General features: G+C 35.9%; 1 protein-coding gene across 4 annotated transcripts in view; it reads right to left on the minus strand.

Moving 5' to 3' along the window:
* Nucleotides 1-27,220, minus strand: part of PKN2 (protein kinase N2) — a 170,488-nt gene that overhangs the window by 25,322 nt on the left and 117,946 nt on the right. For 2 of the 4 annotated variants that reach the window (XM_011982080.1, XM_011982083.1), the window contains 9 exons: nt 21,948-22,133; nt 20,525-20,634; nt 8,903-9,046; nt 8,509-8,584; nt 7,759-7,933; nt 7,416-7,542; nt 5,704-5,834; nt 5,543-5,618; nt 5,375-5,466 (listed from right to left, as the gene is read on the minus strand). In XM_011982080.1, the coding sequence (XP_011837470.1) occupies nt 5,375-5,466; nt 5,543-5,618; nt 5,704-5,834; nt 7,416-7,542; nt 7,759-7,933; nt 8,509-8,584; nt 8,903-9,046; nt 20,525-20,634; nt 21,948-22,133 (1,117 nt within the window). The remainder of the gene's footprint in view (nt 1-5,374; nt 5,467-5,542; nt 5,619-5,703; nt 5,835-7,415; nt 7,543-7,758; nt 7,934-8,508; nt 8,585-8,902; nt 9,047-20,524; nt 20,635-21,947; nt 22,134-27,220) is intronic. The other 2 variants (XM_011982081.1, XM_011982082.1) reach the window with 2 other exon arrangements.

The following is a 27,220-nucleotide window of genomic DNA, read 5'->3' on the forward strand; positions in this document are numbered from 1 at the left end:
TATAGTATTAAATTTTTTTATCATATAAAATTGATATGAAGTTGAGAGGTACAGATATGCTGCATAAAATTTTAATTTAAAAGACTAGAAAATAAAGACGATACATGACAAAGTGTCTAAATGTTACTACAAATTAAGGCACTATTATAAATAAACTCATAGAAGATTAAAAAGTTAATAGTTTTTATTTTTGTCATTTAAATTTACTAGAAAATAATGTACTTAAAAATTGCTTTGGACAAGATCTGTAAGACGTATTCTAATACATCTGCTTTATTAAGCCAATCTGAATTTTGGCTAAATGTAGATAAAATAATCAGATGAAATAAGACAAAACTAAGATGTTTTGGGCTTAAGTAGATGACAAGTATGTTCTCTTCATTATCTACAGTTGTGTGTTTTTTTGAGATAGGATCTTGCTCTGTCTTTCAGGAGCCGGAGTGCAGTGACATGATCATGGCTCACTGTAACCTTGAACTCTTGGGCTCAAGTGAACCTCCTGCCTCAGCTTCCTGAGTAGCTGGTACTACAGGCACATACCACCATGCCTGGCTTTTATTTTTTGATAGGGACAGGGTCTCACTATGTTGCCCAGGCTTGTCTTGAACTTCCGGTCTCAAGCAATCCTCCTGCCTTGGCCTCCCAAAGTCCTGAGATTACAGGTATGAACCACCATGCCAGCGCCTGTCCCTAGTTTTTATTTATGGGTGACTCACTAATTCATTATGGGTGAACTTATGAATGAAACAACTGTTCTCAACTGAACAGATGTTAGAACTGGGTGGAACATATAAATGGTATAAAATATTTGAGACCCACTGGCTGGACTACCCCTTGAAATTATTTTAATGTGATTCACAGGAATTATTTGAATTACAATAATGATGATACATCTGTATAGATGTCTTTGAACAATGAGACAAAGGAGCAAGGCTATAGGTCCAAATTGACACAATAATTTTAATTTTATGCATTTTATAGTACACGAAAAAGCTATTGCATACGAATCTTCAACTTGTCTCACATTATCTAAATTGTGTATTGTCCCTAAAAGTCCATGCAACAGTCCAACTTTATGTAAAACTTTAAACCTTATTCATCCTGTTCAGAATATTTCCCTCTAAATTGTCATCACTCTTCTCTCCTTATTCCCAAATAACTTGTCTACCAAAACCCAGCAAAAATCCCACCTCTTTTATAAGACTCTACCTAAATCTTGCTCTAAATATTTCTAATAGTGATGACAAGAATCAAATAAAGGTGTCAAAGTGAAAAGTGCAACACAAATGTCAGTTGCTGTTTCATCAGATTATAGATGTGGAATGAAAATTTAAGAGTAAATACAACAGAGATTTACTATTGGTTTTATGCTTTCTATGATTTGGGATATATTCTAGAGGTGAAGTTGACTGGATTTGCTAATAGTTTGAGTGTTGTAGGTAAGGGGAAAAGAGCATCAAGAATGACTGTGTCTGGCTTGAGCAACTGGTATTGCTGTTTAATAAAATAGGGAAGATTAGTAGCACGCCCAGGGAGTAGTACACTATATGTACTATGGTGTAGTAGTACACCAGTACACTGATCTCCTCCTAAGAACTGCTATTGTTTGTATTGCTTATTTTAAGCTGGACTCTATCTAGTCACCTTTATTACATAATGTATTTATGTCTTGTTTCCCTAAGTTACTAGTTCCTAACATGTTTTGTGTACTTCCTTCAAAGTTCATTATATTTTTAGATAAGTTAGAAACCTGAAAACTTATATAAATAGTCATTTTAGTCAGGGGAAAACATCATTAATAAAACCAAGGTCTTAGAATTGAATCCTACATAAGCTGGTTAGCTGTGCTTTCTTCTACAAACACAAAAATATACTTCCAACCCTATTCTGTTGTGTTGAAATATAAATTGGTAAGAAAAGGAAGCTGAGTGAGGAGGCATTCCAATAACATAAACGTAATATCCTTACTCAGCAATTGAAGGGCAGACAGGACTTAAGAGTGTTTTACTCATGGTAGGTACACAGAATATGATCTTTGTTCATAAATTATCTAACACTTTATTTTAAAATCCATAATTTGTGTTCACTTAAAAAGAGGCTGATTTGAAATTTTCTATGATTTATAATTTCAAAGTAAAATAATATAATACAGACTATAGAAAGAAAATTTAGACTATGAGAACTGTCATTAAGAATCATAAATTAGGCCAGGCACAGTGGCTCACGCCTGTAATCCCAGCACTTTGGGAGGCTGAGGGAGATGGATCACCGGAGGTCAGGAGTTGCAGACCAGCCTGGTCAACATGGTGAAACCCTGTCTGTACTGAAAATACAAAAATGAACTGGGCATGGTGGTGCACACCTGTAATCCTGGCTACTGGGGAGGCTGAGCAAGGAGAATCGCCTGAACCTGGAGGCGTAAGTTGTAGTGAGCCGAGATCACTCCACTGCACTCCAGCCTGGACAACAGAGTGAGACTCTGTCTCAAAAAATATATACATAAAGTATTCTAGGAACATCTATTAAAAAATAAACAATGACACTGAATTCCATGGCTTAAAAAGATAAGCTAGGAAGTGGAAAGTAAATATTTAAAATTCTGCTCAGTTATAATAAGTTTAGTTTAAGTTATTTACCATTTATACTTGCAAGTAATGAAATATATTACTTTTAAAAAATGCTAGTCTTGGCCGGGTGCGGTGGCTCATGCCTGTAATCCCAGCACCTTGGGAGGCTGAGGTGGGCAGATGACCAGAGGTCAGGAGTTTGAGACCAGCCTGGCTAACATGGTGAAACCCTGTTTCTACTAAAAATACAAAAAATTAGCAGGGCATGGTGGTGCACGCCTGTTAATCCCAGCTACTGAGGAGGCTGAGGCAGCTCCAAGAATCGCTTGAACCTGATAGGCGGAGGTTGCAGTGAGCCGAGAGCGCGCCATTGCACTTCAGCTTGGGCAACAAGAGCAAATCTCCATCTCAAAAAAAAAAAAATAAATAAAATAAAATAAAATAAAATAAAAAAAAAAAGCTACTCTTAAAAAAAAAAAACTTATAAACTAATTTTTTTTTCTTGCCTTCTTTCAGATATGCTAGAAATTTAAAAGTACTCCTTTTTCATATCTTCATTCCTCAAATTTCTCTAAGAGTGTGTTTCATTTCTCACTCTTGGATTTTTCTTTTCTCTCTTTTTATACCAGTTCTACTTGAAATTTTTAAATTTTCATGTTACTGAAAAGTAGAGATTTAAGTTAAGAATGGGTGTGGTGGTTTACACCTATAATCCCACACTTCGGGAGGCCAAGGAGGATCGCCTGAAGCCAGGAGTTTGAGACCAGCCTGGACAACATAGGGAGACCCTGACTCTATGGGGGAAAGAAATGCAGATGGATCAGTTGTATGCACCTGTGGTCCCAATGGGAAGCTGAGGCAGGAGGATGGCTTGAGCCCAGGAACTCAAGGCTGCAGTGAACTAGGCTCATGCCACTGCACTCCAGTGTGGGTGACACAGTGAGACCCTGCCTCTACACAAGACTGGATTAATTTTCCGTTGAGATTACTAATGGCCTAGATTCTGGCTACAGCACTATCCTGTGATCCGAATTTTCTGTAGATTTAATTAGAAAGCATTTCTCCTACAAAGATTTAGCACAAAGTTGTAACAAGGTAGCAGAAAGCCACATAAATCAAGATTAATAGAAGTAGTAAACAGTTCCCTATTATTTTAGAAAATAAATGAATTTACCATTTAAGAATCTGGAGAAAAGCAAATATTCCTTCAGGGAAGGAAAACATTTGACCTTTCTGTTAGTCCAATTATAAACAGCCTTAGAATCAAAGACTTGCTTTGGTGGGATCACAGACTTGCTTTAATTATCTGCTTGTATAACATAAAAATAATTCTAAACATGTAATATGGTGCTCGGAATATTTTACAAATATCCAGCAAGCTCTTTAGTATTAGATATCAAGAAAGCATTGATTTTGATGTGATTGAGGTGTATGAGAAACAGTGAAAAGAAACAACGGTGAAAAACAAATAGGAAAATCCAAAAGGAAAAGTTTATTTAACATAAAAAAACAAATCTCAATCTTTTGAGGCCTTTCCTTATTCTAAGAACTACCCATACGGTGGAAAAAAAAATTAAAAGTTGCAATTTGGCATCTCTATGTATCAGTACAACTCAGTAAGGCAAGTATTACCAAAACAAATATATTTTTAAATATATGAGTTAACTGGGGCTTAAAGATGTTCAGTGAAATGCCCTAGGGTCAAATCCTTACTAAGGAGGAGCAATGAGGACTAGAAACGTCAGCCTTCTCAGTCATAGCCCAGGGCTCTCTTCATTGTGCAGGGCTGTCTACCATTAATATTAATATATGCTTCCTAGTGGTGTAAGAAAAATGTCCAATGAAAGCCTTTTTCTGTGATAAATATGCCATTTTTACACAATAATGTCCATATTTAATTATTCTGTATTAAGACAGTCATTTCTTAAAGTATATTCTCTGAGTGAATTACAATCTTAACCCCCCAAATCCTTGCATTTTAATAATTATGAGGCCGGGCGCAGTGGCTCACGCCTGTAATCCCAGCACTTTGGGAGGCCGAGGCTGGCAGATCATGAGGTCAGGAGATTGAGACCATTCTGGTTAACATGGTGAAACCCCATCTCTACTAAAAATACAAAAAAATAGCCAGGCGTGGTGGCATGCGCCTGTAGTCCCAGCTACTTGGGAGACTGAGGCAGGGGAAGTGCCTGAACCCGGGAGGTGGAGGTTGCAGTGAGCCAAGATGGCACCACTGCACTGCAGTCTGGGAGACAGTGAGACTCTGTCTTAAATAAATAAATAAATAAATAATTGTACAAAAAGATGTATCCACAACTTAATTAGACCCAGACGTTAGGGTCAAAAAACATGTTTTTAACAAAAATAGAGGGAAAAAATAAGATAACATATTCTGCTGTGTAAAATACTTTAAAACATTCCATTAACTGTAGATTATTTGTAAATGACTTTTTATCATTTCCATTAAGATAGAATGAAATATAGCCCCACCAAACAGATGAATAACAGTTTCTATTCCATATAAACACTTTAACATTTTCATATATAAAAACCTTAACAGAATTAGTTTAAACATTTCACTATCTTTTTTTGGTATCCATTAACCAGTTAATTGTCACAGGAAGGGTAAAAAGGAAGGGGCAAAAAAGAAAAACTAATGTCTACCTTATGTCAAATATAGATACATTATATTTAATTTCTTCACATATTACTGTAAAATCGTGATAATTTTGCTGTTGTAATATATACATCATTTCTCTTAACTTACAAATTCAGAAAAATAAACAATTTCATTTTTAAAAACTAACCTGTCTACTTCATCTCGAGCCACAATATCACCTTTCTTTAAGGCTTTTATAGCAAACATCTCATTTGTGTGTTTATATTCAGCTAAAAGCACCTGAAATAAAATTAAAATAATTATTTTCCATTTGAGTTAATGTTGTAGATATTCCAAAAAATTCCAAAAAGATTACCTTTCCAAAATGTCCTCTTCCCAAGACAGCACAACACCTGAAATCTTGTAGATTAAACTGAAACCTTTGCTGAGATCTGAAAAGAGAAATGTCAATTAATAATAAGACAACAAATTATGGTACCAAACATGTAGTAGCAAAACTTGGTATATATTCTTTACCTTTTATCCTCAAGTTCTTGAATACCACTATATTCTAGGCCTGACTGAGGAGTATCAGGCTTGTATTCAGATTGAGATTTTGGAAGTATACTATTTCTGTCATTCTCAATATCAAAAACAGTCTCTGAATCCTGTAAAATATTAAATACACATTAAACCATAGAAACACCCAGAAAACAACTTATTTGGTAATAATAAAACTAAGGAAAAACATTTCAAAAGTCAATATAAATGTTGGAGTGAAAAGTAAAATTCAGATACTCATTCTTTAAAATTTTTTTTTCTTTTTTTAGAGGTGGGTCTCACTATGTTTGCCTAGAGAGCTCTTGAATTCCTGGCCTCAAGCAATCCTCCTACCTCAGCCTCCCAAGTAGCTGGAGTCATTACTTTTATATTAAACTTATCTAAAAAAATTTGAGCCGGGTGCGGTGGCTCAAGCCTGTAATCCCAGCACTTTGGGAGGCTGAGACGGGCGGATCACGAGGTCAGGAGATCGAGACCATCCTGGCTAACACGGTGCACGGTGAAACCCCATCTCTACTAAAAAATACAAAAAACTAGCCAGGCGAGGTGGCAGGCGCCTGTAGTCTCAGCTACTCGGGAGGCTGAGGCAGGTAAACCCGGGAGGCGGAGCTTGCAGTGAGCTGAGATCCGGCCACTGCACCAAAGCCTGGGCGACAGAGCAAGACTCCGTCTCAAAAAAAAAAAAAAAAAATTGAAAAACTGGGCTGGGCGCGGTGCCTCATGGTTGTAATCTCAGCACTTTGGGGGCCAAGGCGGGCGGCTCACCTGAGGTCAGGAGTTCGTGACCAGCCTCACCAACATGGAGAAACCCTGTCTCTACTAAAAATACAAAACTAGCCGGCGTGGTGGTGCATGCCTGTAATCCCAGCTACTTGGGAGGCTGAGGCAGGGGAATCACTTGAACCCAGGAGGTGGAGGTTGCAGTGAGCCAAGATCGTGCCATTGCACTCCAGCCTGGGCAACAAGAGCAAAACTCTATCTTAAAACCAAAACAAAACAAAACCAAAACAACAAAAAACTAACACATTATTATGTATGTTAATCATGCTAGAAGAAGAATAGTATTTCAGGCAGTATGTCATGTAGTATCAAACTCACTCCTATGTTACCTATAGCTTAAGCAGCTTATTCTATCTCTTCTGGACCATGAGCATCCAGAGGCTAACGACAATTTCATGCCAACATTAAGAAGTTGGTTATCTCCTATCAACTCAGTCTAATTTAGCTGAGACTAGACCATAAGAAACACAAATTCGGCTGGGCGGAGTGGCTCATGCCTGTAATGCCAGCACTTTGGAAGGCAGAGGCGGGCAGATCACCCGAGGTCAGGACCAGCCTGACTAATATGATGAAACCCCATCTCTACTAAAAATACAAAAATTAGCTGGTCATGGTGGCATGTGCCTGTAACCCTAGTTACTTGGGAGGCTGAGATAGGAGAATCGCTTGCAGGAGGATGACTTGAACCTGGGAGGCAGAGGCTGCAGTAAGCCAAGATCATGCCATTGCACTCCAGCCTGAGCAACAAGAGTGAAACTCCGTCTCAAAAAACAAAAACAAAAAACAAACAAAAAACCATAAATTCACAGTGGCAATTTTAAATGGAAATACACGCCTTATTCACTATGATGCTTTCACTGCTAATTCATTCGGTGAAAAGGAATTATGCAAGGTTTAAAATGGCTTGCCTGTCCTGGTGTATCCAAAACTCTTAATTCAGAAGATTCATCTATTTCTCCAAGGGAAGAAGCTCGTGGTGGGGCTGGAGGAGGTTCAGGCTCAAGATCAAAGTCCAATTTGGTTACTGTAGAATCACTTATAGAAGATAAAGTAACTCACCAAAACAGTAATAGAAAGTCTGTATTTTAAACCACTTTAAAATTAAAGCAAACAATTTACTTTTTAAGTACACAGAACACTACTTTCAAAATACTACTTGGGGGAAAAAACAAGACTCAGTACACCTGCTATAATCAGTACGTAATTGTCCCAATAACTTTGCATAAGATGCTTAAAATCTCAGACACATACCTAGCTGGAGGTGCTAGTTCAGGGATGCGTACATCAACCACTGGCACTGTAGTAGGCACAGGAGCTTGAGGGCTGAAGGTGCCAGAATGATTTACTGTAGGAATAGCTCTTCTTACTAGCCTTCCCCAAGTGGCAATATTAATATTCATTTGAGGAGCTCTGAGAAATGTTTTGCCTATAGATATTGAAAATAACAAAAACAGAACAAGTAATTTATGTATAACCAAAAGTCATAATTTAAAAATTCTTACTTGTCAGTTTATAATCTATGAAGAACAAACAAAATTTGTCACTTAAAAAAACTAGTTTTTTACTATTTGCTAGTAAAGGCTGGTGCAAAATAGCATAAGGAGTTTTAAAAATAAATAGGTAAGAAATTTTTTTTTCTTTTTAAGTCTAGTAGTAATATGTGGTTAAGGTTTTAAAAAGAAATCTTATCTTTTACAGATATAAACTATAATATTTATGAATAAATCAGTAGGATGTCTGGGTTTGCTTCAAATTTGAGAAAGTAGTGAGAGGATGGAATACGGATAAAATAAAATGAGTTGACTATTGTTGAAGCTGGATGATTGTACATTTCACTAGTCTCTTCACTTGTGGATACATTTACAATATTCCTTAATAAGAAATTAGAAATAAATGAATAAACAACAACAAAAAAAACCACAGATGGCTATTACTTTTTAAATGGTAATTAGATGTTTAAGAAAATATCAAAATGCTATGTATTTGATTGTTAGTAATTACCTTGTTGCTTTGAAAAAATTTTCTTCTGTCTTTGAAGTTTTGGTCTTCTTTCAATAACTGGGTTAAAAAAGGTAACCTGCAGTGAAGAAAATTCAAGTTGACATGAAAATAGCATTGGATTTATGGTTCATGAAATCCACTAAACTTATAAAATTTGAAAGCTTAAGAGAATCTTAGTTATAGTTTAGTCCAGCCCCTCATTTTCTAGCTGAGAAAACAGACATAGAAAGAATAATTGGTTTGTCTCAAGGTCACATACCTATTCAGTGGCATAGCTCAGCCAAAACTCAAGTCATCTGTCTCTCAGCCTAACACTCTTTCCACTTCTATATTATGCTGCCTACATACGTAATTTCAATTGTAGTTATGCACATTAATAAAATACATTTATTACCTCTGCAAATAAAGTACCCTGTGGTTCCAAATAGAGACACATGCCATGCCGTTGGTTGTCTAAAAAATCTTCTAACCTCAGAAATTTTACAGCACACAGAGACCGCCAATCACGCCAATAAACTGAAATTTCCAGTTCACGTGACTAGGATAATTAAAAAAAATAATAAAGAAAACAGAAAAGACATCATTGGACACACACTTGAATAAAATATCACAAAAATATGAAATACAAATACAATGAACAAAAATTACACACACAAAGGTCACACTGTTTTAAAGAGATTTGTAATGTTTCTCAACTGTATATTACTTTATCAAACTTACACATTTTAATTCAAAGGAACAAAACTTACACTGTGACACTTTCCAGCTAAGGTATTCCTAAAGTATACTTAAAGAATACACAACTGGGAACAACCAGTACAGATGAATAACCACCAAAACTCCTTCTCTTACAGCTTCAATCTTTTGGATTTCCCTCCTCTGTTTGTCATCACGTGCTATGTTACTAACCCAATGCTTGCTTGCTTCAAAGAACTCATTTGAAACCTTTTTATTTCTTTATCTCATTGCTGAGTCAGAAAAAGTTCTGCAAATAGCATTTATTCTGTACTCACAATGTGCCACATATTGTGCTAATAAGCACTTTAAGAATATTAGGTCATTTAATTTTCAAAATACCACTGGGTAGCAAAGACCCATTTTGTGTACGTAGGGCAGAAAGGGGAAATTCAGACCAAGCTTTATACAGAAAGATATTCGCTTATTATAACAATAAAACATAATTTAAAAAGCAAATTAGCAAGAATTTGAATGTTCAAAAACCAGGGACAAGTTAATTATACCAAAGCTATATGAGAGAATACACAGTAGACATTGAAAATGCTCATGTGGGGAAATATATTTAAGGTTTTAATAATCAGTGTTTAAATGCACCTGTAGAACATAGTTCCTAAGCTGGGGTCAATCCATATACTGACCACTACCTATATGTTTTAATGTATATATATTTTAATCATAAAGTACTGGACTTTTCTATTATTTTGTTTTTTAGGCTTCTGTACACCATCCACATAAAGAGATAAATGTTTCTCCTTTTAAGGCTCTACAAAGCAGTAAATTACTTACTTTATATAACAAATTTCAATTTATAAACTTATGCATCTTATTATGTAAGGTCTTGGTATATACAGTAAAAAAAATCTATTGACCTTAAATTATAAATCTAGTTGACGCTAATGAACACGAAAAACACCTATAAAAAATGCAACATGAAAAGAAATGAATCAAAACACAATGGGCCAGAGGGTTTTATAGCCAAACAGGAAAACAATTAGAAAAGTACATCTATGGCAGTGAGAATGTGATCTCAGGGACTCCCACCTCATTTCTTCTCTCTGACTCATAATTAATATGGGAGAGAATTGTCATGAAAGAAGTATGAGGAGAATATAATTATTTTAAGACTAGCAAATGGCATACAGAAGGGATGGGGTACTAAGGCTGTAATATTCTATTCAAGTTAGAAGTGTAAGTATTTTGGAAGCAGTTATTTTGGGAAATAAACTGGAAGAATCATGTCAGGATTGGTAATTTAGACTCCATTTTTTTAGATTGGAGGAAGAGAGGTCTACTTTCTCCTGCCTTCTTCCACTGTTGCAAGGAAGACTCGTTATGAATCAGGAAGATGCAAGATGCACATATGCTAGAGACAGAATTAGTACTTGTTAGAAGTTCTTATTACACTTTTACACTGGCTGAAATGGTAAGATTTTGTCTTACTGTGAATAAGAGAAGATCCAATCACCTCATTTGCTATTTATTACAGATGCTCTGGTAAAATTAACACATTGACTAATTTCTCTTTCCTCTGTATCTTCATTCCATGCTTCAAACTAAAGTACATTTCAGGCTGGGCAAGGTGGCTTATGCCTGTAATCCCAGCACTTTGGGAGGCTGAGGTGGGTGAATTACTTGAGGTCAGGAGTTCGAGACTAGCCTGGCCAACATGGTGAGACCCCATTTCTACTAAAAATACAAAAGCTAGCCAGGTGTGGTGCCATGTGCCTGTGGTCCCAGCCTCTTGGGAGGCTAAGGCATGAAAATCACTTAAACCCGGGAGGCAGAGGTTGCAGTAAGTCAAGATCATGCCACTACACTCCAGCCTGGGCAACACAGCAAGACCCTGTCTCAGAAAAATAAAAATTAAAATGATCTGAGATTTAGGATAAGTCACCTCATAGACCTTAAGCTAGCTTTCCTAGAATTATACATTGAAGTTTTATGTAGAAAGTAGAAAAGTTCCTCTTCAAAGCTCATCTTGGGTTAAAAATAAAAGACACTAGGAATAATCACTCCTTACTCTAAAGCCTCCTATCAACTATTAGTTATTACACTTTAGCCCAGTTAGTTGCTTTGGCTTACTCAGGCATGTCTGGACAGGCCCAGGCACGTCTTAGTTCATAGCTTATGCCCCTTCCTTATTTGGAAATGTTGTTGCTTCCTTAAACCTTTCATAAGCAACTTCCTCTTTCTCTTTGTTCTCCTTTGCACTTACCTATTTAGGAAAGTTTTAGGTTATTAGCAAATCGGTAATCAGTTTAAGACTGTGAGGTCCAGCTCCAGCCAACGGATGCAGGACACAGCAGTGAGGATGACTCAAATGCATAAGGGATATATATATATATGTCTGCTTTTCCTTTGTTCTGGTGTGCTCTTGCCATTGTCCCATCTGCGAGGGGCACCCTTTCTGCAGAAAGTAAAGATCGCCTTGCTGAGAGATCCTTTGTCTCCATGCTGAGTTTTCTTCACAGCACCGATTATCTGTTTCTAACATTTTACATACAAAGCTCTTCACTTTTTGTTACTTTGCACTGTTCCCAGTGAGCGTTACTTTCTTCAAAACATAAGTGGGAGAGTGGCTGTGATCTAGAGATATTTTATGTCAGTACTCCATCATTTGTGTCCAATCCCACTTTAAATCCTAACATCCAGCATGGTTTGAATAAGTAAACCAGTCACATGGTATCTGAAAAACAAGGTACCATATAGATAGACTAAAGCTTCTACATAAGATGTCACTAATGTTTATAATTTATTTTTTATTATTTTTTGTTTTTTGTTTCACTCGCTGCCCAGGCTGGAGTGTAATGATGCAATCTCAGCTCTCTGCAACCTCCGCCTCCCAGCTTCAAGTGATTCTCCTGCCTCAGCCTCCCAAGTAGCTGAGATTACAGGCACCCGCCACCACACACGGCTAATTTTTGTATTTTTAGTAGAGACTGGGTTTTGCCATGTAGGCTAGGCTGGTCTCAAACTCCTGACCTCAGGTGATCCACCCGCCTTGGCCTCCCAAAGTGCTGGGATTACAGGCGTGAGCCACTGTGCCCGGCCCAACGTTTAGAATTTAAAATGCAAGTGTGACTGCTGGTATGCTGGCAATTTTCTAGATGAAGCAGGTCAGTTCTATAAGGCAAGGGCGTGCTGTTAGATAATTTCAAAGTCTAGGAGCAACAATATTCTAGATGGAGTAAAACTACCACCAAAAAAAGCTGAGCAGTATGAGTTGAGATAGGTACTGTCCCAACTTGTGTTTCATTTTGTCTTATTATGAATTGAATCTAGGATCAAAAAGAAAACTGCTTGGTGTAGACCTAAGGAATCTGCGTGTCTTATCTGAAGTCTAAGATCTGAAAGTAAACAAACAAGGTAAGAGGCACTGCATCAGCCTTATGTGTGGTGGAAAGCAACAAATTAAAACATGTGGTGCAATGAAAAAAGAACAGTACACATCTATCACAAAAGAATTAGCACAAAGAATGCTGAGGTTCCCAAATTGTTCGCTGAGGAGCCCTGGGGTGCCAGAGAGTATTTTCACTTTTCACAGTAACATCTATGGGACACTGTGAGAACTACTAGCACAAGGTAGTTCATAGTTTCAACATTAGAATACTCCATATTTCTTCTGGTGATGTCATATCTTTGCTAAGGTAGGTTTTCAACAATAATAAAAAGCAACTTCCTATGAGGAATCATTGTGGAAGAAGAGAATAGATTGCAGTTATCCTTATGATCCCAAGGTTTGGGAAGTTACATAGTGAGAACAGGCAGACATGTCCCATTAGTTAATTTTAAGTATGTACTGATGGAATAAAAATATTATGTTTTCTCTCAGTATTTGTATTTTTCAAAAACACCTGTTTTAAGACTTAAATACTAACTAGTAAGCCCTTCTTAATACATGGAACTGTTGGGTATTTCTTTAGGTCTAGGGACACATTGCAGAAACATTACAAGGACACTGAGGACACTGAACCGAGAAAGTTTAGGAACTTTGATAGAAGTAATGGAGAGCTGGGCTCTACTACTGAAATGAAAAGGGCAAAAGAAGAAAATGTGAACCAGGCTCCACTGCCAAAAAGAAAAGAAAGCTCAAAAAAGCTTTCTGTTGCCACTTAAAAAGAGAATAAACTCAATGCCTGGAAAATTCAAGAGCTGAAGAAAGGTGAGATTTCTGCAAACGTGTACACGAGAGATGATACTCACTGGTCTTCAGTGTGCTTCTGAGGACAACATAGGCTTTGGAAATTTATCAGTTAGCGTCCTAGCAGCATGCAGATAGTACACTGAAAGAGTTTAAGTAAATAGAGTTTTTAAAATTGGCAACTTATGGAGATGTGACAAAAGTTAAACCGACAAGGAATGAAAAGAATCTGAGGACAAGCAACAGTAGAAATCCATTATCACTCTTCGCCTGAGGGGGCAAGAGGAACTATTAATCATTGCCAGAATCTGATTTAGACTAAATTTTGAAAAAGGAACTATCTAACAGGAGTTGTGGCCATAGATGAATGCTGTTGTGAAAAGCAAGGCAAGGCAAGGAAGGAGAAAGGGAAATACACACTGCGACTTTCCTTTCCTTTTGCTCTTGCATCTCCTAACAGTGTCTCTCATTCTAAGTCATAGCCAAGTCATCTGAGTAAACTTTGTAGTCATCAGCCCACAAACAGGGTAGGACGGGGAAGGAAGGAGACTGGAATCCACTGGGGAAAACCAGAAAACCACCACCTCAAGAAACAATAATATATGTTTTCAGTTCAGCAGTCCAGTGAGAGTGATTCTCCAGCTGGAACAAATGTGACAAAAAGAGGGAAACTTTGGGATCATTTGGGAGGATGAGAAATACAGAGAGAAGAGTAGGAGACAGAGATAATGGAGAATATAAGGCCATGATCTTGCCAGGAAAAGTCAGCCTGCTATAGATGTGGGTTACTGCCTCTGCTCCCTTTATAGGAAAGACACAAACAACTACGATAGAAACTACTATGCTGTATCAACTATGCACAACTGCTTCCTATGTCAATCCACATCATATAACAAGTTCCAAAAACTCCTAATTATTCCAAACCTATTGTATACTTTTCTGCCTCCATGTCTTTACATATATAGTAGTTTCTATTTCTAATCTTATATCTTATTCTCCAACTCAAACCTATATTGTTATATAAGATTTTCGTACTATTCTTTCCCCCATATCAGTCCAAATTTTCTCTTCTCATCAAGGGCAAGTTAAACATCCATCTCTTCTACAAAGGCATCCTTTAAATCCAGCCCACATTTTTCCCCCAAGGTTTTTTAGATGCACCTATCTTTTTATGCATCCTTATAGGAACTTATGTTTTCAAATCTGAGGACTCATGGTTGTCATCATTCTAGAAATTACTGGCTATTATTCCTTCAGACATGGCCTCTGCCCCATTCCTTCTAATCCCTACTTCTGGAACTCCACTCCACGTGTTAGTCATTCTTAGTTTATCCTTCATGTTTCTTAACCTTTCTTTCATATTTTTCATCTCTTTGTCTTTTTGTGTTGTATTCTGGGCAACTTCTTTAGCTCTTTCAGGCCACTAACTCTCTCTTCTTTAACATATGCTCTTAGTTTTCCATTTCAGAAGTTGTGTTTCCTATTTTTTACTTCTACTTGGTTCTCTTTGTTATCGGCATCAACAATTTATCAATAAAGGTCAATAATGTTTCATCTCCACCTTTCCTCCATAATTATTTGAAGCAAATTTCAGACATCTATAATTTCATTTTATTTATTTATTTTAAAACTCTGCTTAGTCTTTTTGGCTCATTACCCATACTTTGCTCATGTTTTAAATTCTTCTATTCTTTAAATACTATAATCATTTAAATATTTAAACACAAACTTTAAAATATTTTATATTATATATTTAATAATCCCATTATCTGCTTCTGCTTGGTCATGGTGGCTATATCCTCATATATTTTAAAATTTTGGATGCAAGCTCATGTTGGTAGAATTATTATTCCCTAAGCTTCTGAAATACAATGTAATAGTTTTTTATTTTATCTCAAACAATTTATTTTTAACCTACCAGGCCTTAGGGTCCTTTATGCAAGGAATACCTCTGGCACTTTTGCATTCTTTTGCATTTCTTTTTAAAAATTTTTCTTAAAATTTCATTATTTTAAAAATTGTTTTCTTTTTTGTTTGCATTTATTTATAGAATAGATATAAAGTCTCACTGTGCTGCCCAGGCTAGTCTCAAACACCTGATCTAGTGATCTGCCCACTTCGGCCTCCCAAAGTGCTGGGTTTACAGGCATGAGCCACCACAACCGGCCCACACACAGCTTTAAATTGGTTACTTTAGTGTCTCATTCTTAAGAAAGCCATGGATGGCCACACATTTGCCCAAATATACAATATGACAAACAGAGATCTTAAAAGAGATCTCAGAAGTAGTATAGACAATTCAAGAAAAAAATTTAAAACATATTCTCAGTTTTAAGAGATGATATTATCTCCATGAGAGAAAAACAGGGTGTTTTTCAAAAACTAAAGAACAAAAATGAACTTCTAAAAATTAAAAATATGACATCAAATGTAAATTTTTCAGTTGTAAAAATTTCCTAGAAAGTGGAAAAAAAGACAGAGAAACCACAGAAAAAGAAAATCACAGGATTAATCTAAGAGGTTTAATTACCAAGAGAAAACACTAAAAATGGAGATGAGAAAATTATCAAATAAGTCAAGGAAACAAATAAGCTTTCTGAAAAAAAAAAAATAAGCTTTCCATTTTTTTTTTTGTTTCATGGATCTGAAACAAATAAGCTTTCAAACTGAAAGTGCCAAACAATATCTACCAAAAAGAATGAAAGATACCCTAGTAAGATACACTACTGTGAAATTTCAGAATATCAGGGAAAAAAAGATAAAATCTTAAAAGTTTTTAGAGATCTAGCAGATCTAACAGATCATGATCAAATGCTGAAAATCAAGGGAGACACAGAATTCTCGACTGTAATACTGAGGCTAAATAATAATTACACAACTCAAAATTAATGAAAGTAATTTCCAACCTATTAGGTTGGTGCAAAAGTTATCGTGGTTTTTGCAATAGAAACCGCTATTACTTTTGCAGCAACCTAATAGAATTCTATACCCCAGGTATGATAGTAGAATATACATATTTTCAGACATATATCATCTCTAAAACTTTATTTCATTCACCCTTTTCTCAGCATGAAAATGGAGGATATGATTCACCAACACAAGGAAGCAAAGCAAGAAGATGGAGTGATCCAAGACTCAAGTGATCCAATGTAGAAGACAGTTCTCAAGATGACAGTAAAACAAAGTCTCAAGATGAAAACTGTGTAGCAACTATTTAAATTGGAGCAGAAAGATGTAAGGCCCTAGAAAGGATGTTTCTAATGGGGAAGAAATGTGGACTAATAGATAACCAAGCATACCTGCTTATATACAGTTGTTTTAGAGTCCTTCTGGAGCTTTTGGGGATAAATAATAGGTATGCAGAAAACTAAGCAAAACAAAACAGAGGTATTTAGTGGCCCTAAGGGGAGGAAAGGTATTAAAAAGGAAATATAATCACAGTACAGAACATGGTTCATCTATGGACAATCTTTATAGTTATAATAAACACTAGATTATTGATTTAACATAATTATTTGGGAGAATGAGAATAGGAGTGTGGTGGTTTAAAAGTTAAATTCCAACCTTCTTTCATGAGTGAGTCAAAAATTTCTGAAAATTAGAAAAAATAAATGAAAAGTCTCTTGGGTTCTTATAATCTTATTTTGTTATTATTATTATTATTATTATTTTGAGATGGAGTCTTGCTCTGTCGCCCAGGCTGGAGTGCAGCGGTGTGATCTCGGCTCACTGCAACCTCCGCCTCGGGGGTTCAAGCAGAGCCTCAGCCTCAGTCTCCGAAGTAGCTGGGATTACAGGCATCTGCCACCGCACCCAGCTAATTTTTGTATTTTTAATAGAGATAGGGTTTCACTATGTTGGTCAGGCTGGTCTTGAACTCCTGAACTCGGGTGACCCGCTCACCTCGGCCTCCCCAAAGTGCTGGGATTACAGGCATGAGCTACTGCACACACCTAACTTCTTAAAATCTTGTTATTTACCTCACCTTGCCCTTTCACTCCTGTCATCATACTGTCATACCAGTAACCATAATCCTTTCACAATCTCAACTGTCTGCATACTTCTCTCTGAACGTTATCTCCTAACATTCTAGTTCACTCTAATACCTCAACATCCACTGATACGACAATCCCACTGTTAGTCCCAATCCATGAATCCTACCATCTTTTTACTTGTCCTAACTGCTTCGATACTCTCTTCCCTCCTTTCCCAGTGATCCGTCAACATTTTCTACAGCTCTGCTGTTAACAACACTGAAATCTATTAAAATTGTTCTAAGTTTTGTTTCTAAGGACAGGGCTCTTCTCTGTTTCTAATATTGATAAAGAACTTTTACCACTACATTAGTAAAGTTACTCTAAAGGAAAGGTGCAAAAAGTTAACAGGGCTTAGTGTAACATTTTGTCTTTTATTTCAATCTCTCATGGGAGTTTAAGCTTTTTATAACAGGAAGGCTGAGGGAATTCAGGGAAAATGAAAAATTGCATAGCTACAAGAAAATATAAAAGAGTAACCCGACAGAATAGAAAGAATACAGAGTTGGTAGTCAGTAGACTTCATTAATAATCCTGGATTAGGCCAGGCACAGTCTCAAGAGTGTAACTGGATTAGGCCAGGCTCAAGAGTGTAATCCCAGCACTTTGGGAGGCTGAGGTGGGCGGATAACCTGAGGTCAGGAGTTCAAGACCAACCTGACAAACATGGAGAAACCCCATTTCTCCTAAAAATACTAAATTAGACAGGAGTGGTGCATGCCTGTAATCCCAGCTACTCGGGAGGTTGAGGCAGGAGAAGCGCTTGAACCTGGGAGGCAGAGGTAGAGATGAGCTGAGATCGCGCCATTGCACTCCAGCCTGGGCAACAAGAGCAAAACTCCATCTCAAGAACGAGGAAAAAAAAAAAAATCCTGGATTATACCCTAGACTAGTTATTTAGCCTGAGGGCCAAAATTCCTTAGTTTGTAAAATGGAGCTAAATTATACCAACAATTTAAAAATGTTTTTTCTAATAGCAAAATCCAAATGATATTTTACATAAAATCCCAAAACAACAACAAAAAAGACTGTGTTGCCTCTTGAGACAATTCTGCAGAACACTGAAGCTCCACAAAACATAATTTGAATTTTTCTAGATCATTCTAGATCTAGATCATTTCCAGAACTATCCTACAAGTCTAAAAAAAACTATGAATTTTTTATCTCGAAACATTACAACTTAGTTCCGGAATGCCATAGAAGACAAAGTTGACACATGAGACAAAATGCTGGAAACAAACATGTCAGTTTAAAGCAATATTTCCTGTAAATTTTTTCTTCTTTTATTACTAAGACCACTTGAAATGTTTCCATCGGTACATGTTTTTATAAACATTTTCTATAAATAGTCTATAAATATAAGGGATAAAAGAATAGAAAGCACATGAAAATGTAAAATATCCTATGTAAACAGAAGGAGCTATTTTAATAGGGAATGTGGTCTCTGCCAAAGAAAAGTTTATAATCAAATTAGGGGTAAGAAACAGCCTATCAAGAACCTAGAGGATCTGCTTAACATGCACAGTGTCTTCCAAGTTTTAAAAGGAGCATTACTCCAAAGTGGGAAAAATGCCTGATGCCACTGAGGTGAAAAACATTTTTAGGTGAACATTACAATGGTAGGTGAAGAACAAACAACAGTTATCACAGTCTTTTATTGTTCTAAGCTTGTAGTTTAGGTAATTTAAAACTATATTATCTATTGCAGGCACTCATCATCTTCTGCTGTTTCCTCCTCTGTGCTACTGTTATCTTTCTATCTCATTCAAATCACCAGACAGAAAAAGAGCATCCAATTAAAAGTTAAGACACTGAAGGTCTAGTACCAGTCCTGAAATTTATTGGTATGTAACTAACCTGGATCTTGGTTTCCTCAACTACAAAATAATGGCAAGATTCTGAATTACTTGTAATTTATCTTTTCAATATAAAACTTTATTAACAATAACCTTTTCATAAGAAAAATCTCCTAGTCATTTTCCTTCTAATAACAATTCTTTAAGTTTCCTTTCTATATTACTTGATAATTACCTTAAATAGGCTCTGAAATGAAAGAAAATGACATTCAACCAGTTAGTTCTCCATTCTCAAATCTACTTTCATTATATTCAAATTCATAGCCATACTTCAAACCCTAGGCTAAAAGAAAGAATACCCCTGAATGGCTTAAATGTACCAGGCAATGCAAGGTATTTTACATACACTACCCTGGTTTTTCATTGTAACAGTTCTGTGAGTATTACATTCTTAACTCCACTTTAGAGTCGGTAAAACATTGAATGCTTTTAAAATGTTTTGGGGATTACCGTTCTAGCCACTACTTTTAAAACTGGGAAATAATTAAAATTTAATGCTTTCCCAGTTTTAAAAGTAGAGGCTTAGAATAGTAATCCCCAAAACATTTTCACAGCATACATCGTTAAGCATTGTAAATCTGCTTTCATTAACATAATTAATTTTTAGAATAACATATACCATCAACCTAAATACCAAATAATAAAAAAGTTTAGTATCTTTTACTTAGTTTTTAGATAAAATTACGATTACGTAATTTTCCTCTCACAACCCAATGAATGGATTTGAATCTAAAAGTTATCACTATGGATTTAAATCTACTGTGGACCAAGTTAACCTCTGTTGGGTTCTATGGCCACAGACTGAATTCTAGTTATTCAAATTATCCTTGAAAGACACTGAAACACATAGAAGGCTGGGTGACCAAGCCTAATAGCTCATTTCAAATATAGCTTGAGTAAGATATCCTACACATGGTGAGCCAGAAGAATTGCCTTAGTTGTTAGACAGTGCATTATTAAGATCACCTATATGCTTCAGTATTACACCTTACTGATCTTTCAGGTTGCTATGAATGAAACATTTTCAAATTACTACACAAATGAAAGATCTTATAGCTATCTGATATTCATCTCTATATTAAGGTAGACTTTATAACTCATTGAATAAGAAATATAAAAAACAACTTAAGTTCTATTTTTATTCTTGTTAAGAATACAACTTGTTGAAACCTTCTAAAAAATATAACTCACATTTAAAATGAATTATAATGTAATTAAAATTCAAGTAAAAATGTTAGTCCTCTTACCCTGTCCAGTTCCAGTGTAAACTTCTGGTCCCATGATTGATTGGAAATGGGCTTCCAGCTAGTTTGGCCAACCACAGTATTATCAAGCTTCAAAACAGCACAGACATCATCTGTAATTAAAATTTACAAACTAGCTTAAAAACCTTAAACCTTTATAAAAAATAGAAGTACTGCTGTTTAATTAGCAATAAAAGTCTTAAGACCCTTTGAAAATAAAGTTTTTCATAATCAATATTAAAACTTTTGAATCTAAATGGCTAGTTTTATATATACATACACTCCTACTAGACACTCCCAAATTGTTTGTGTTTGACAAAAACACAAATAGTGACTGCTATCTCTTTTGTTTACATTGGCATGTGACTGAAAGAACAGATAAATAGTTGTTTGCCACACTGTGTTTGTGTGAATATCAATCAGTTTTTCTTTCTCTATCTGATATTTACAGAGCTTGCTGCCTTAAACAATTCTTTATTTTCACATTTTTCTTAAAGCCTCTCTCTATACACAGGAAAGCACAGGCAAATTCACTTTTGTATTCCACGGTAGGTTGAACTGTCACATGCTTTTCCCCTGTTATATATCTATATGTAGTTTATGCTTATACTTCAGAATTTCTCCCCAGTGCTTTCCAAACCTCTTGCATTTTACTCTCCTCGAACGACACCCCTATCATCCCCCATCTCAGTGACTACCAGGCTATTATCTCAGTAAACACATCTGGATCAGCAGTTAGATTACCAAAATTTCAATGTTACTATTAAAGTGTCAGTAAACCATTAAAAGAATCAAGGCTGGAGATGGTGGCTCACACCTACAATCCCAGCACTTTGGGAGGCTGAGGTGGAAGGAAAGTTAGAGCCCCTGAGTTCGAGACCAGCCTCCACAACATAGTGAGACCCTGTCTCTAAAAAAAAAAAAATAGCCAGGCATGGTGGCACGTGTCTATAGTCCCAGCTACTTAGGATGCTGAGGCAGGAGGATCACTTAAGCCCAGGAGGTTGAGGCTGAAGTGAGACATGATTGTACCACTGTACCTAGCCTGGGCAACAGCAAAACGCTGTCTCAAAAAATAAAGAAAAATAAAGGAATCAAGATATGATTCTACAAGAAGGACCAGTCTCATAGCTTCTGTATACCTTCAGTTTGGCATAAAAGTGATGCTCAATAGTTCATTCTTCCAAAAGAACTAATGTTATTTGTCATTCAGTTTTCTAATGTATTTTTAACAAAATAGAATTTGTTGCCTTTTTGTTTCCTGTCATCAAAGCTTTTAATATTTTAAAATTAAATCATAAAAACCATAATTTTAAAGTATTTTGTCCAACTTGAACATTTCATATTCTTCTCTATCCCCATTCAGAAATCCCTTCTATAAGCACTTTAGTTTGTTACATGATTTTTAAAAATCTGGTTACTGAACTGGACAAGTCATCGGTTTTTAGAAGATTTCGACTACTTCCGCTTTTACTTTTACTCGTTCTGCTCATGAAAGATGATCTGGTTTCACTTGGACTCCAACCAGGCAGTGCAACTGATGTTGCTTTTGACCGTCCAGGGACATTCTCTAGGATATCTTGGCAGCCCATAAGACGAACTTCCAAAGTACCTGTTAGCATACATAAATATCAAATAAGAACATCAATCCTTAATCCATGGAATCCTTAAACTAAATCTGTTATCTATTCAAAAAAAGAAAAAAATAATCTGGTAACAAAAACCCTTCTCCCAGAGGATTTGTGAGGTAGTTATCATCTTTCCTATTTTAATTAGAGAAACCATTACAAATTCCTTAGACAATTAGAAGAAATTTTATAGAAAAGAACAGCACCTCCTGGCTGGGCATGGTAGCTCTCTTGCCTATAATCCTAGCACTTCGGGAGGCCGAAGTGGGTGGACTGCCTGAATTTAGCAGTTTGAGACCAGCCTGGGCAACATGGTAAGACTCTGTCTCTACTAAAAATACAAAAAATAGCTAGATGCGGCAGTGTGCGCCTGTAGTCCCAGCTACCCGGAAGGCTGAGGCACGAGAATTGCTTGAACACAGGAGGCAGAGGTTGCAGTGAGCCGAGACTGCGCCACTGTATTCCACCAAGACTCTCTCTCCCAAAAAAAAAAAAAAAAAAAAGGAACAGCATCTCCCAAAAGCTGTCTGTCTGTAGGGCATAAAACAAAATAAGTTACATAAACTATGTTGGTAGAGGTATGGGAGGAGAAACATAAAGCTAAATAATATGCCATTAAAATGGTACATGAAAATTGGAAATAAGGAAGTCTCACTATGTGAAAAGGAACTACGTTTAATAGTTACATAGTTAACACAGAAAAGAACTTTACAAGGTTTTTGTGTAACTAAATAAATTTGTGTTCTATTTGATGTAAAATGACATTATCTTTCCATTCTGTTAGTTTAATTAGCCAAAAAATTATGGGTTGTAATTAAGCATAAAATAACTTCAATTTATTAGGCAAAAAAATACTAAAGATGTTCAAAATGAAAACAAAGAACTATGCGTTAGGTCCTCTGGATATATGGCTTTGTCATTATTTGGGCTAGGCACAATATACTAGAATTTAAATAATGCTTCAGTATTAACATTTTAGATACTGTACACTAAATAACATTTTAGGAGGAGTATTTCTGGTAAAAGTTGTCCCATTAATTTAAATAACTACTTAATTTTACTTAAAGTTTTAAATTGTTTTTAATAATACTTAAGTACTTATATATTTCTGTCCAGGTAAGTAACAAAGCTTCCCAATCCAAAATACCAAAAAAAAAAAAAAAAAAAAAAAAAAAAAAAAAATAATAATAATAATAATTCAGACAAAATATATGATAAAAAGGGTTAAAGCCACTGGACATCAGGCAATGAAGAATAGTGATCCCCGAGAGACGGGAAACAAATGAGATAAGTCGTAAGATTGCTCCAGCTTACTGTCTTAAGAATTTCTAGGACACAGCGCAGGGAGGGGGGAAACTCAGGGGAGCCAAGTTGAAGAAACAGAAATGAGAGTACAAGGAAACCAAAGCAGCTAGAGTTCACAAGGCAGAATAAAGGAGAGAGCTGTTCATAGAAAGAACTCCTGAGATGGTCAGAGGGTTTTCAAGTATACATCACAGTACTAATTGGGCGCGGTGGCTCACGCCTGTAATCCCAGCACTTTGGGAGGCCGAGGCGGGCGGATCACGAGGTCAGGAGATCGAGACCATCCTGGCTAACATGGTGAAACCCCGTCTCTACTAAAAATACAAAAAATTAGCCGGGCGTGGTGGTGCGCGCCTGTAGTCAGTCCCAGCTACTTGGAGGCTGAGGCAGGAGAATGGCGTGAACCCGGGAGGCGGAGCTTGCAGTGAGCCGAGATTGCGCCACTGTACTCCAGCCTGGGCGACAAAGCGAGACTCCGTCTCAAAAAAAGAAAAAGTACTAATCAGCACCTGCCTATGAAGAAAAGATCTGAGGCAGGGTAAAGAACCAACTGAAAAAGTTAGAAAGAACAATACTCAGGGCATAAAGGCAGGAATAGTATTTGCCACCACCAACCAGGCTTGAAAATCTCAACTCATGAGGTACTGAAGAAAATATCCAAAAGAGTCTTGCCCCAGCAGTAGAGAATAATTACCCCTAAACTAAATGATTTCACATAACAAATCTTTAAAGCAGTACCCAAAAGGGCCATATTGTTTCCAAGTAACTGTGTCCTAGTACAAAGTTCAAGAATATTTATAGAAATACAAAAATATTCAGCATCCAACAAGGGAAAATTCACAATGTCTGCCATCTACTCAAAGATTACCAGCTGTATTTGTTTTCTATGGTTGCATTACAAATTATTACAAGCTTAGTGGCTTAACATAAATGTTAGGGTTAGAAGGCAAGGATATCAAAACAGTCAATCTACTGAAAATGTGGCACAGACACATGGAAGAAATGAAAAAGACCTAAATCAAATTTCTAGTGATTAAAAAACGGCAATATCTGAGATTAAAAAAAAAAAATACACTGGATGGGACTGCAGGCAGATTAAACATTGCAAAAGAAAGATTATTGTTCTTGAAGACATAGTAAAGAAATGATCAAAAATAGAAGACACTAAGGAAAGACTTGGGAATAAAAAAAGAACAGAGCATATATTAACTGTGAGTTTAATTTCAAGTGGCCATATATGTGTAATTGAAATTTCTCATGAAGAGAGAGCAGAAAGAATTGGAGACACAAAATGTATTAGAAAAAAAAAAAAAAAGGCCATGAATTCTCCACATTTGATGAAAACTATAAACCCAAGAAGTATACAACAAGAAGTTCAATGAACACTAAACAAAAGAAACAGAAGCAAGCCATACTAAAGCACACCATAATCCAATTTCTCCAAACCAGTCATGAACAAAAAACACTAAAAGTAGCCAGAAAAAATCATGTAACATAAAGAGGAACAAAGATTAAGATGGCAGGAGATCTCTTATGCAAAACAATGAAAGCAAGATCATACACTTAACATATGTATAGTTTTTGTATGTCAATTATTCCGCAATAAAACTGCTCTATAAACTGGATACTGATGATGGTGAAATAGGCATATACATTTACTAAAAAAAATACTTTGTATATTTAAAATGAGTGAATTCTATGGTATGTAAACTATATCTCAATAAGGCTATTAACATTGGGAGGTGGAGTGTCAATAATGTTTTGTTAGACTGTGGAAATCTTATCTTACTGTATAGTATTAACACATTAAGTACAATATCATTTTGAGTTCAAAAAATTTGTTGTGTTTCTTGTTTTGTTGTTAAACTGGCAAATTTAGCTAATTTCCACTGCAAATGCTCAGCTGTAAAATGCATCCTGGGGAAACTGAAAACATCTGGCTACTACTTCAAACTATGGTAGCTTATTAAACATTTTAGTAATTTCAGTATATCAGAACATGACAATGCTCAACACCTGCTTTCATTTAGGAAAAAAAATCTAGAGGGAGTTCTTTATTAAACATCTAGAAGTTTCTTTATGAGGTGACACAATTACATATAAACACATTAGAAACAGTTTAAAACTACATTCATAAAGCACAATATGAAATTTTCAAAACAAGCAAATCCAAGAAGTAAATGTTGGTATTCAGAAGTAATAACTATGAATTGCATTAGAACAAGTAAATGCTTTAACATTTTTCGTTCAGCTTTCTGGAAAACTATTTTATACCTATTTCACTAATTTGGTATTTCATCGTGGTATCATTAGGCAACTTTTTAAAATTCTGTAGAAATATCCTCTTATAAAAACTAGTAAATTTCTCAAAACGTGAAGCCCAAAAAAAAAAAAAAAATCAACTTTACCTTATTTGAAGTAGCAACAAATTTGCAAATTTCAGTAGTATAATCATGCAACCACAAAAGAAACCGGAGTATGAGACGAACCACAAATAATAGCATGCAGTAAAAACTTCAGAACAGCGAATGCTCTTACTATTCATCCATGTTCATCTTTCGTCATGTGGAGTCTTTTATTAATGTCAGTACTATTTCCCTAGTTACTTAAAATTTAGTTTATGGTCCCTTAGAAGCTTAAAGAATTTTTTTTTAAATGTCTTAAGAATTGTAAGATACTTCTTTTTTGGTTGGTGACTTATATAACTGTGAGTAAAGTTTAGTAATGGAATGACGAACAGGGGAAGAAGGAACTGAAAAGAGGGAACAGGAGACTAGAAAAGGAAAACAATTCCAGTCAGCTCCAGCTGAGTTTCTAAAATGTGACTTTATTACTTTTCTAGAAATATGGTTAATTTCCAAATATTTGACAACCATATTTTAATCAATGCATCATTCAGAAGTGCTTGAGTATCAACAATGTGTTCAGCATTGAGCCAAAAGGTGGTGAAACTTAGTAGACAATAAGTAAGTCCTTGCCTGAAGTATAGTCCTTGCCTAATTGTCAGATACTATTTACCAAGTACTTGTTGAATGTATCAAATATCCCATGCTGGAGGCGAGGATATGATGTAGGTAGACGACAAGGTCTTTGTTCTTTACAGGTCTATATTCCAGTTTTGATTTAAAAATACATATAAGAAGAAGATGAACACTAAGGTAAAGACATTTAAGCAGTGTAGAGGAGGCACCGGGCACAAACCAGTTTGTGACAGAAGATTCATGGTAGGAGTTACAGAGATATGACTGGAAAGATAAATAGGTATCAAATATGAAAGAATTAGATCAGAGGTTCCCAAGCTTTCTCAGTTCATGGTGCCCTAATGTTTTAAACTATTTTTTAACTGTGTCCCAAGGCCAAAAGATACATCTAATAGTTCTGCTTATTAAACAGTTAGGTCCAAACATAGGATATGACTGCTTTCCTAACAAATTAATAGCTATTTGAAAAAAAATACATATAACTAAAAGAAAAAGCATTTTCATTCTTAAGCAAGATTACTTCCTTTTGGAAACTGTATAACTTCTAAAGCTTTGGAATCAGTTTGGAAACTACCACACTGATTTCCTATTTCACACTGATTTCGCATAGCACTTTAAAAAAAACCAAAATCACAGCAATCGGGGAAAACCCAGCTTCATAAATACAAGACACCACTGAAAGGAATGTAGCTCCACCTAACGCTGAAACTGTAACTACCTTGAGCTAGTAGTCTGAATGGTGACTATAGGAAGTGCAGTTAATGCTGTGCTTCCCTCAAAAACTT

Source organism: Mandrillus leucophaeus, unplaced genomic scaffold, assembly GCF_000951045.1.
Source record: "Mandrillus leucophaeus isolate KB7577 unplaced genomic scaffold, Mleu.le_1.0 Scaffold235, whole genome shotgun sequence".
Taxonomy (NCBI): domain Eukaryota; kingdom Metazoa; phylum Chordata; class Mammalia; order Primates; family Cercopithecidae; genus Mandrillus; species Mandrillus leucophaeus.